The sequence below is a fragment of the Triplophysa rosa genome, linkage group LG19 (assembly GCF_024868665.1).
Source record: "Triplophysa rosa linkage group LG19, Trosa_1v2, whole genome shotgun sequence".
Taxonomy (NCBI): Eukaryota; Metazoa; Chordata; class Actinopteri; order Cypriniformes; family Nemacheilidae; genus Triplophysa; species Triplophysa rosa.
In genome coordinates, this window is record NC_079908.1 from 7549062 (window position 1) to 7561086 (window position 12025).

The window sequence follows — 12025 nt, forward strand, 5'->3', positions numbered from 1 at the left end:
ATTATCGAATTTCCGAGAGCACATGAAGGCAGCCTTACATTTAGCAAATATTTTAATTTGAGAAAATGTAATAAAATTTGATTTATTTTTTAATTGCAACTGTCGGACATGTTAATTAATAACTAATAGTAATAAATAAATAAACAATGCTTTAAAGATTCCAGTGAGGAACGCGTGAAAATGAGCGTTCAGACTTATGGGTAATGTTGTCTTTTAACACAAGGCGCGGCATCACGAGGGACCCGTGACTCTATTTTTATATCATAGTCTTTCTCTAATAAAATTTAATTTGGTGTTTTTGCTCCACGTTCATGCCGATAAGAATAAAACAAATATAGACTAGGAATACATGGGCAAATGCTTCTTGAAATAACCTCGGAGAGCTGTAGACGTGCGCACACACAAACTACAGTACCCAGTTTATTTTCCCCCATTCCCCAAAGAAGCTGATTTTGCGTGTACGTAATCATCACTGGATTTCATTGGACGATCGGGGAAAATCCGTGGCTCCCATTGGTCCATCCACTTATCAGTCAAACGACATCTGTGACTCATGTGGGTGCTCCCTTGTTGGAAACAGGGATGGAAATGGACTAGCAATTGCAACAGCCTGGATGGTAGGCTTTGTTATTTATTTGTATCTTCCCCCGAGTGAGAAACATACACGTTGTTTTGTTTTAGTTCTACGACAACTAAAAATATCATTACACGACCATCGTCGCGTTTTCCAAATGTGCATTTTTAAGAACACAAGAAAGCCCTCTAAGGACTACATTCAGCTGCTCAGACCGAATGTATCTGATTCATATTTTATGTACTTTTAAGGAAGCTAGCGATCTTTAGAAACTGTAATTACAGTACATTATTTTGTCATTATTTCCCGTCACACTTTTTTCAAGCCGGCGAAAATCCAGTCACACTTAAAAGTCGACAGGATTTATCTATGCTTTAATGTTTTCTCGTTGTTTCTCTTTAGTCACAGTTGCATCGTGTGTTTTTAAATATATGTAGTTTTATTGTTAATAAACGTAGAGGTATGGTGGTCGTATATTTTTAAACGATACTAACTAGTGAATTAAATGAATTGGTTAAGAAGTGAGCTCAAGTGATATAAATTTAGCTCGTGCATCTTTCTATCTACCCGCTCCGTTACTATGGGAACCTCCTCCCCCGCCCCTCCTCCATCCCTGTCAGCGGATCTTTTACGTGCAGTAGCTTACATAGATATGTACAGCTAGATATCAGCTAACAGATGGCAACATTCAATGTTCTGTGGTTTGAGGGGGGGGGGGAAGCCTGTTACTCTTATAAAAGTGTTTGGAAATAATGTTTAAGCCACTGAAGTTATTTTGTTGGACTGTTTTAATCTGTTGTTTTGTTAAACCACAGGTCAATTGATAATACAAAGTTACCAACAATCATTTAGAGACAAATGAAAATTAGACATGATATATGCTTAAGAAAAGACAATTGTGTTTTCTCATCTTTCCAGGTCAAAATACCTCAGATTAAGTTCTCTAGTGGTAGCATGGCTGCAGGTAAAGACCATATCATCCATACTGTATAATATCTCTCATTTACTTCTGTTGTCCAGCTCTTTGTCAAAAAGTATAGGGCATATTATCATTAGTATCGCTAAGATATGAACCTTAAAGTCCTTAAAGATTTCTGACTATGAAATAAAAATAGCCTTGTTAAATGTCATAAACCTTGATGTGTCACATCTTTTTGGGTTCCTTTAGACCCTCAGGCCTTCAACTGTGCTGCACTTATTTTAACTTTGAAAGAACCTCATGAAATTAGGATATTAATCCTAGAATATTAATAAGGTTTCATGAGAACGATGAATGGATGGAGAATTATCCTGAGAATAATGACAAAAAAATGTATAATTGGGCAATTCCAGTGTTATGGATGTGACATTTTCAGTCAAAACCTGAAAATAAATTCTCAGAAAAAGTATTTATTACCAGTATATTGAATCATCTGTTTATATTTTACCAATCCCCTGATGGTAGAGTCCAGATATCAGAAGAACATCAGTCTGTTTATGAGTTTTTTATTTTTTTTTAAATCATGTTACAGAGGACGCACATTTTTAAGAGACAACATACTTTGTAGGATTTCTGTGAGTTAAAATGTACAAACCAGCAGCGATAGTACACAACAAATAGATGTTTTATTTTAATGTGCCCATTTATGAGGAATCTGGACCATTATGGATATGACAGTTTATTTACCTTACTGTGGAAAACTACGCTTTACACAAAAAATGCTTTAAAAACTTTAGGAGAGACTTCACATGGGTATTTAAACCAGCAAATATTGACATCTGACCTATCAGTATGATGTAAACCGTTGGTAAAAACTAAATTTTTTCATTTTAAGGTTAACATTTGCATGGAATTGCCCATTGTTAAAAGTAATCGAAAAATGTATAGACATGGCATGTATCTTGATTGTAGAGTTTATCTTTTTAAAAGACTCTGGGAAAGCCAGATACTACACATACACTAACAGAAACAAACACAGAGAATCTCTTCAAGAACATGTTATGAATGTAACTGTACGTTGTTTGCTGTGATAACACCTTTTTCTTCAGTAAATCACAAAGATGTCTTTCTGTCTCAGCGTTCCTGGATGGAAAGGATGCAAACTCTCTCCTCAAACGTTTTCCACGTGCTAATGGCTTCTTGGAGGAGTTTCGGCAGGGCAACATTGAGAGGGAGTGTGTTCAGGAGAGCTGCAGCTTTGAGGAGGCCAATGAAGTGTTTGAAAACAAGGAGCGAACGGTAATTTTTTGCATTACTTGCGCCTCCGATGGCACAACTTTTTTACTATGATTTCAATCTTGGCTAAAGTTGACCTTCTTTCTCAGATGGAGTTCTGGAAGAAACGCAGCATCTACACAGTGAACAGCAGCGCTGATTCACGCTCAGATCGTCCGGACACTGTGTACATGGTGGTGCCGCTCCTCGGCGTGGCTCTTCTCATCATCATCGGGCTCTTCCTTATCTGGCGCTGTCAGCTGCAGAAAGCCACGCGACGACGTCCGGCTTACACCCAGAATCGCTATTTGGCTAACCGCAACACCCGCAGCCTTCCACGCATCCTGGTGCATCGCGACCCACCCTCGCATTCAGAGAACTCTCATGGCAACGAGAGGCCCAGTGTGGTGGTCAGTGGTGTGGAGAGGGGTGGAGCTTCTGTCTCGTCCCAGGATGCCCATCATCCCAGTAACCACACCCAGAACAATCGCTCCCTGTACGTACAAGATTCATCTTTGTCTGTGGCATCCCACTTGTCTGGGGCCACCCCACCACCCTCCTATGAAGAAGTTACCGGCCACTTAGAGAGCAGCAGCGATGAGACTACTGCCCCCTACAGCGATCCGCCGCCTAAATATGAGGAGATTGTTTTAGAAAAGTGAGAGAAAAGTGACACAACAGTTTGTCTCGCCACTAAACGTTAGGGAACATTTGATGTGATGCACTAGTTCCCAAGCACTTATCCTAATGTGGGTCTCACTCAGAAGGGAGTGTGCAAGTTTTGACCTCCCGAGTCATAAGCGGTTGCCTTGTGTTGTCGGTCAACACGTGGACTGCTCTGGTAACATGGTTGTGTTTTATAAATTTGCATTCTAGAGTTGATGTATGCAAGGTGTCCTCTAGACTCCTGCCTTCACGTTTTCTTCGCACAACAAATATCTTCATTCCGCGCACCTTTTTGCTTCGCTTGAGCTTTCACGGCACAATGCATGACTCGGCTGCTACCCTTTAGAAAGACGCTGTATAAAAGTAAGCGAGAAATAGATCCATCCCTCGATGGGAGATGCCAAGTTCCTGTGCGCGGAATCATAATCGCATTGTCGGGTATCAAGCTTCAGAGTCTGCTAGCCAAAAAAAAAGCGTGTGGGAAAAACAGGATGATGTGCCAAATCGAATTGGTATGTCCTAGGAATGACCAGACAGTCTGTGACTACACGATGTAAGAAAAACGTAAATTGGATGATCATCACATTACCATCAATGTGTGAAGTCAGTTGTTTAAGGCCGAGTTGATTTCCGAGAAACATAAACCCTGTGAATTCTTATACCAGCAGTATGTCTAAAAACATGGCGACAGAGAAGTCCTTAGAATTAGTAATAAACTATCACATGATGTAGATTGTAAGTACGACAAGCTAAATCGCATATATGTGAAATCACCTGTTTTGTCAAAGATGCACTCTTACACGTATGCACACAATCTGCTTGTTTACAGTATAGACACAAACACAGAAATTTAAACAGAATGTTACACGCTTCTATGTTTTTTACCTCTGAAAACAAAAACTCAGTATTTAGGCCTTAGATACATGTACAAATAGTTAATCAAATAGTCTGCTTAGCAGTTCCAAGCTGCCTACAGTTATTGAGAGATTTTACCTCAAATGCTGTGCTCACACAATCACTCTCTCCCAAAACACAAATGCACAAAAACCCTCCCCAATCGTGGATAATACAACATTCCAGGCCTTCGAATTCCCGTTTTCTTCTCCCCTCGACTGTTTACAATGTCTTTTCTCTTTGTTTTTTACAACTGCTTAAGAAACTGTGCGAATTTGTATAGTTTTGTGTAGTTTTAGACATCACCGGGTGCTATACTGTACTATAATGCTGCTTGTTTTCACTTTGTGTTAACCCCCACTGTCTCTCTGCGTGTGATGTTTTGCTTGTGCTCAAACTAGTCAACCAAACTGCCCGTTTGTAACGTGCGGCTAAATCGTGTTTTCCAGCTCAGGTTAAAACCAACGAACTGCTGACGTTGCAGTAAACGTGTTAATAATCTCTCACACTGCCAACCTTTGAGTGACCGGGATGCGTCGAAAGATAGCGGTATTGTAACTAAACAATATCGCAGTATTACATGCGAGACTGATATTGTAAAAGTGTTGGGTGAAGCACTAAAACTGACAGAGCCTTAATGTAATTGTGCTGTATTACAAAATGCTAATTGTACAAAAAAGGTCCTTAACTTAACCAAACACTATCATCCAAACAATCAGAATGGATTGAATACAAAAACAAGCACAGTAGGGTCGGATGACCTTGCGTATACTCAAAGATCTTCGATGATGGGAAAATGTAGCTGTGTAGACAAACCGTTGACTTGGATTGTGTCTCTGCTCATGTCCCAATGATCAATCCCACAATGCCCTGACGGGCTGTCTTTTGCATTGATGGAGCACCCTGCTTCGACATTGTATTGACAGAGGCTGGTATAAACTGCGGATCAGGTTCAGGGTTGGTTGTTGTTAAAGACTGATAGCAGAGACAACTCAGATCTTCAGCGGATGATGAGTGTTGAGAGGTGGGCTGGACTGGAGGGCTGTGTGTGACTGTGTCTAATGTTTAATGTCACACTATTTCAGAGGTAGCAAGATCTGGATGTAGGTGGTTTATCTATATTTTAGACTGAAAGAAAATTGTATGTGTTGGAGAATATGTGTGTGTATATGTGATGTGTTCACATGCCTGTTGCCAGCACCTATGAAGAATGTGCCACAGAAGCCACATACTTTATGGTTTATATGCTAAATGTGTTATATACAATACCAAAACCATTGTTTTTCTTCAAAGCCAAACTGCATGATTTTACGTAATATGCATTTTACATAGTTTTTCATTTAAATATATTGTTCACTGTGGCTCTGTTTATGTCAAATCTCTATTACTGCTTAGACCAATTTGATCAACATAAGAAGTTCTGTTAATCTGCAATTCATAATAACACAATTGTACTTTTGTGTATGCACTGTATCAAATGTCCCTCGTCATAGGCATCATGGCAATCCTGTACCAAATTGATATGATATACTCGAATATTCTTTTAGTTTGAATATACAATACATATAATCAGATCTGTGACACGCACATAGTCAATAGTAAACTGACGCATGATTTTTCATCATATTATTTTGTCACATTCTGTTAAATAATTGCTCATATAAAGATTGAATACAGAACACAGCTCACTTTCAATCATGTTTAGTGCTTTTTGTCAAACACTTGTTAAAGCATTAGTAAAATATCTCACCCTAAGACAATTACGTGCTCTTTAGTGCTTTTATAGTTTATATTTATAAAGATCATTGACTTTAAAAACATTTAAAATAGTGTTTGGTTCCATAACAAATCTGTTTTTTCCTTACATAATCGTATGGATCCTAACCGTGATCCTGACAGAGCTTCCAATGAGTCAAACATTCTTCTTTGATTTGTTACAAATATGCTTTTATGCTTATTCTGACATTTATTTAATCTACAATAACCATCATCTCTGGATAATTGCATTAAATACAGTGTTGTGATTGTTTATATTTTGCTCAGAAATATGAAGTTATCTTGACTTGGCCAAAATATCCCGATTATTGATCATTTAAGAGGTAAAACAACCTTTTAACATGATTTAATTCAAGCATATATTACTTCTAAATTGTTTTTCACCCCATTCCCATGTTTACACTTTTAATTTAACATTTCAAGTGCCAATTTTCTTTTGTGAGAGCGCTGATGTTAGTGGAAGGCTAATAAAAAATACATTCCTGTAAACACGTGTCCTGTTTATTTTAATTAACAATATGAATCTTATTAATTATTTGAATTTTGCGAACATGTTTGTCTAACAAAAAGTTAGTTCCGCCGCTAACTCACGCCATTGGCTGGGATTTGCAGAGAGCCTCCTCTAATTGGTTTAAAGATATTCTATGTTTCCTGTCAGGTTCTTTAACATTAGCTTTCATAATGATACGTGTTATTTTTAGTACATTTTATATGTCAACTCTTGTTCAAATAAATAAATAATCCTCGCGGCACCTTTAAAATAAATAGCAGGCCCCGCCCACCTCGCTTCTTTACTCCGGTGTCATATGACGTCCCATACGTCAGTCGACGTAAGCTGACAGGAGGTGAGTTGAGCAGTTTTGTTGAAGCTCAAGTTTGATAAGTGTTTTGTTACTGCGAACAGCAATTGTAACGGCCTTTTAAACGATGGGATAATGTAACATTAGAGATGTATAAATACGCGTAGAAGAAGCGAAACTGAACTGTTGAAACAAAGTCGTGGGTTTTATAACCATGTGTTATGCGTGAGTTGATAAATGTAGCCGATGAACGTTTATCGACAGGTTTTTGTTTGTTCAGGTCTATGTACAGCTTTATAGAAACGTGTAATGTCTTGCATAACTATAAAGCGACTTTAGATCAAAACTGGATGATCTTGAGTCGATCTTGTCTTGTGTCCGGGTACAAAAACTGGTCACTCACTCTCTCGGTTCATTTTTTTAACAGCAAGCAAATTATAAACACAATATGTGTTACTTTATAGTCCATTTCTCTCGTCAAATTATTACAATTAACGTTCCACGGTAAATTTGTATATCCATTACATTGTTGTGTTGCTTTGCTTACGTAAAGCAGCTTAACATTTGCTGTTGGACAGTGATGGGGTCAGTCTGTGATGTCCTCGTCTTTAGCAAAAAGACCTATATGCCTTTATATTTTCTAGTAAGACGTCATATTTATTCCTCCTCAGGTAGTGCAGGTACAGTTATGGCATCTCCGGGGTATTTTGGTGACGGTCCGCCGTTGCGTGAGCGTGACCAGTACTTCACCGAGGTCATCAGCCAGAAGATGCGCGTGCCCGAGAGGCTGCGGTTCGGACCGGCGGTTCATAAGCACGAGTCTGCAGACCTGACATCTGAAAGTCTACCTGCAGCCTACAGCATGCACATACCAGACAGACTGGCCTTAACAGGTGTATACAAAGTGTTTCAGCGGCAACAACATAAACAAACGTTATGTGGCCTAAACTTAACTTCCGGTAGACCTCCTCAAAGAACCAATAGGCTTAAGTGCTGAGTAGTTTTAATTTAATTGAATACAATTCGTATACAATCCAACATTCATATCAATGAATACTATCATAAATGAAATATAAATTAAATGTCTTTAAAACCAAACACATAGACCAGAAGTTAACTTCGGGCGATGAACCCGTCTATAGTGTGATTGATATGCTGATGCTTTTGACAGCATGTTTCATCTTAAATGCCTTGATGATCTTTTCCACAGATGTTCCTGACCTGAGTCCACGGCCTCTCTTCTCCAAACACTCCTCATCCATGTGGGACCTGCAGCATGGCTCATGGGACAGAGAGGCGTACCTGAGAGAGCCTGTTCAGGTAGTGAAACATGAACTGAAGTACACGTGTCAAGCAAATGTGTTGTCAGTTGCTTGCCATTCTTTGATGTTTTATGTAGTTGATCATGTAGGCTGAACAGTTTATTACATCTTTGTATAATGTTGGACAGAGTCCACTCCGTAGGTCTTATAGTGACCAGGCCTTTGGTCGGACCCCACCTGGAACCCCCACACACCCTAAACAGGCACTCCACTCACAGTCTCCGTAAGTCCAACATTTACTGTCTATTTAAAGTGTTGAGGTGTATACAATGAATCTGACATCTTCATTTTGTATATCTGGGTGATTTGCCCCATACCACAGCACAAGATGCTTCAAAAATGTACCTGTGCCAAGTTATAGTGTGGGAACACATTTAGCAAATATATTATCTTGGATACTGTCAAAGTTGCATTTTCACAAGCTTCTGAATGCATTAACGTAAATTCGGGTGACTATGATTTAAGATTTTTTTTTGTACGATATGAATACAGAAGAGAATACTTTTTGTTGTCATTGTACAACAAATTTTTTAAGCTCTCTCTTTTGTGCACATTGTAATACACATAACACATTTAGGCACATATACACATTGTAAATATATAGACATATTCACATAACAAATGTATTCAATCGTGGACACTATTTAGTTTAAATGAATGACAGATGAGCTGCATGCTTCTTCCATAGATACCCATAGATACATATGTTTGATGCACTTGCATGGTCTATAATCTTAAACTGTCGCTGTTATATTTTACCCAGGCTCCATGCTAAATGCTAAGCCTCCACGAGGTGGCAGAAGAGGAAGATTTGTGGTCTCAAAACCCACATCACTTCAGTTTTTATTTGGAAGCACCAGAATATTGCATGAAAAAATCACTTAGGTTTTTACAAAATCTCAAGAAGCATGTTGCTTATAGTCAAAGTCTCTGACACAATCATATAGAGCAGAGCTTCTCAAATATCAAAGGGGTCATATTCTATTTTTTCTTGGTATAGTAAACATATACTGTACACAATAAAGTCTCTTGAAAAAATCGAGATTGATTACCAGTTTGTATGTGAATTATGTGCAACCCCACATAAAAAGTACTGTAGTATACTGTATTTTTACTATAGTAAACTGCAGTAAAATGTCTAAATAATGCTTAAATATTTCTGAACATCGCTATAGTAAGTATACTACAGTTCAATTTACTATGATAATGCCACTAAATACTAATATACAGTAATTATATGTATACTAAATTATACTATATGCTATAGTGTACTACAGTATTTTTTTCTTTTCTAAATTTGCTAAACATATAATAATAAAAATATAATTATATTGTTATATTGTATTTGTAATTTCTAACACTACATACAATTGACAAATTACATGAAAGTGTGTAACAGGAGCTACACAGTCCGTTAGCAAAAATGCAGCAAAATTCATAACATTTTTTATTGAATATTTACCATTTTACTGTAGCCTTAAACAGGCCCCCTGCAATACCGCCTTAACCCTTCAGGGGGTGCTGCTTTACCCAGCACTAATATAGAGATTGCATTGTACTTGCATTGGTTTGGATTTTTTAAATGACAGTGATGGTGCCATATGTTCGTACCTTCCTTCGATCTGTCCATAATAGCCGCCGTGTTGGACGTCCCCCTGCTGTAGACTCAGACCCGTCCCCACCAAAGCCCCAGGGACTCCCGTCCATCCCACCCAACCTGCTCTCCCCACAGAGCGTCCTGCAGGCCGCCAAGGAGCTGGGCCAGCAGGCTTCTCAGAAAATCCTCCAGACTGTCACCAGTAAATACTCCTCCAGGTGACCCAGAAGATCCTCAGCACCCCTCCCTCCCTGTCCTCTTCCTGCTGCTGTGGGCTGTAGACTGTTAACCAGCTTGAGCTGACCTATCCCTATATGTGTCGCTCGAATTAACCTGAAATGATGCTTTAAAACCTTCTGCTTTAGCTGGTGAATTGCTTTCTAACAAGCACCTCTTAAACAGAGGTTTCATGCTTATTTGGGCTTTTAGTTCTCGCTTCTTACTAACTTTGAGTGGATTTGTTCAAGAAACCACGTTCAATACTGCCTACTGGGGTTTCTGGTGTCTCTTGTGTTTTAAGGTTCGGTTACTCAGAAAACCGCCCCTCCCAGGCTGTGGAAGTTCAACCTGACCAGAGCAGGACAAGGTGATCGTGGCTCATGTATGCTGTTGGTTATTCAGTAACACGTTTAGCAGAACACTTCTTGTCAGAGCCCTAAGAGTGAAGCAGTAGTAGTGTGTTATAGTAAGGGCACATGAATTGTCGCTGTAAATGGTTGTCGTGCCCTTTAAAGCAGGTAAACCAGGGATGTTAGGTTAGGGTGGGACACTAAAGGGATATTTCACCCCAAAATAAAAATTCTATCATCATTTATTCAATCTCATGTCAATCAAAACCTGTATATGACCCTTTCTTCTGTAGAACACAAAAGAAGATATTTTGAGAAACGTCTTAGTGGTTTTGTGTCCATATAATGGAAGTCTTCCTTTTTTTTTCGGTTTGTTTGGTTACGACATTCTTCAAAATATCTTCTTTTGTGTTCATACAGGTTTGAAATGAGACACGAGGGTGAATAAATGATAAACGGATCTCTTAAGTACCTTTCAGTGGACAGGTGCCATGTATGGTAATGCTAATCTTGGTCTTTCTTTACAGTGCATCACAGGAGTACTGGCTCAGCCCAGAGGACGACACAGGAACTGCTGTTGAATTTATGGTGCTCCGCAGACAGGTCAGTGCTTTTAGAATATCATCCCCGCTGAGGTATAGTTCGCCTCCAAATGAAAATCCACTCATCCGTTACTCGCCGTCATTTTAAACCTGTAGGACTTTTGATTTCTAAGCTTGTTCGTCTGATTTGATTGGTTCAGGTGGTGAAGATGAGCAGACGGATAGCATGTCTAGACAGACAAAACGCAGAGCGCAGACAGACGGAGCTGGTGCTGTTCTCTCTGCTGGCGTCTGCCTGCCTGATCAACGGCTGGCTGTGGATGCGTAGATGACGGCTCACACTGCAGACGTCCTCCATAACACTATAAACACACGGCTCTACTCATATTTTATACAGCAGCGCTTTTTCTGTCCTGGAAAGTAGTAAGTGGGAGATATTTGTGTCTTGGCAGTGAGCCGACCCAGTTATAGTGCATGGATGGCCTAGAAACCCCCCATGTAGAGCACTGTAAAATTCATTTAAAGAGGCTGAAAAGTTTTTGTATTGTCATATAATCACAGTTGTGATGTGAAGCACTGATGGAAATGTGGTGTAGAAGTGGCATATCAGTCATGTTCGGTATTGAAGTCTCTGGCTGTTTTCATCGATCTTTGTAGTAGCTGGTGAGCATGTGCCAAGCGTGTTAAAAACTGCAGATATTGGATTTTCTGTAAGTTATGTTAGAAATATCATGAGTTTACTTTTTTGCACCTAATAAGGTGTAAACCTGATGCGTGATGTATATTTCAAATAAATATTGTTATACATTGTTGTTGTTTGTTTCATTTCTGTGAAATATTAACATTAAATGGCATCACATCACATCGGATTTTACTTCCACAGTGGAATGGATTTTAGAAGTACAGTAACTGAAAGGCGGCATTACCAAAGGTAGACCAAAACAATGCCAGATTAGCTGTTTAACATTATTTTCAGCCTAGGTGACAGGCTGAACAAGATACGCATAATGAAACACATCAAAGACAAATTTTGTCATGGAAGATTAAGAAGACAACCCTTGTATTTTGTGGAATGCATGACAATAATAATA

The 12025-nt window shown here is 39.0% G+C and overlaps 2 protein-coding genes across 4 annotated transcripts; both read left to right on the plus strand.

Moving 5' to 3' along the window:
• The first annotated feature begins 551 nt into the window (after positions 1-551).
• On the plus strand, positions 552-6585 carry LOC130570706 (transmembrane gamma-carboxyglutamic acid protein 3). The gene is made up of 4 exons (XM_057361102.1): positions 552-617; positions 1493-1538; positions 2632-2792; positions 2879-6585. Exons 1-4 carry the CDS (start codon positions 615-617, stop codon positions 3428-3430), a joined length of 762 nt encoding a protein of 253 aa, XP_057217085.1. The 5' UTR covers positions 552-614; the 3' UTR covers positions 3431-6585.
• A 338-nt stretch (positions 6586-6923) lies between these two features.
• Positions 6924-11735, plus strand: LOC130570196 (mitochondrial fission factor). Of its 3 annotated transcripts, none has more exons than XM_057360371.1 (8): positions 6924-6949; positions 7576-7797; positions 8115-8224; positions 8355-8449; positions 9862-10041; positions 10344-10409; positions 10920-10995; positions 11135-11735. In XM_057360371.1, the coding sequence occupies exons 2-8, from the start codon at positions 7593-7595 to the stop codon at positions 11264-11266; spliced, it is 864 nt and encodes a 287-aa protein (XP_057216354.1). In that variant the 5' UTR covers positions 6924-6949; positions 7576-7592; the 3' UTR covers positions 11267-11735. The 3 variants fall into 3 exon arrangements, with proteins under 3 accessions (XP_057216354.1, XP_057216356.1, XP_057216353.1); XM_057360370.1 differs by lacking the exon at positions 6924-6949 and adding an exon at positions 6974-7129; XM_057360373.1 differs by lacking the exons at positions 6924-6949; positions 9862-10041 and adding an exon at positions 6973-7129.
• Positions 11736-12025: the final 290 nt, after the last annotated feature.

Coding starts and splice junctions, on each gene's coding strand:
- LOC130570196 (XM_057360370.1), top strand. Junction 8,225..8,354: donor ACCTGAGAGAGCCTGTTCAG/GTAGTGAAACAT, acceptor AATGTTGGACAG/AGTCCACTCCGTAGGTCTTA. Junction 10,410..10,919: donor CCTGACCAGAGCAGGACAAG/GTGATCGTGGCT, acceptor CTTTCTTTACAG/TGCATCACAGGAGTACTGGC.
- LOC130570706 (XM_057361102.1), top strand. Junction 1,539..2,631: donor TAGTGGTAGCATGGCTGCAG/GTAAAGACCATA, acceptor TTTCTGTCTCAG/CGTTCCTGGATGGAAAGGAT. Junction 2,793..2,878: donor TTGAAAACAAGGAGCGAACG/GTAATTTTTTGC, acceptor CTTCTTTCTCAG/ATGGAGTTCTGGAAGAAACG.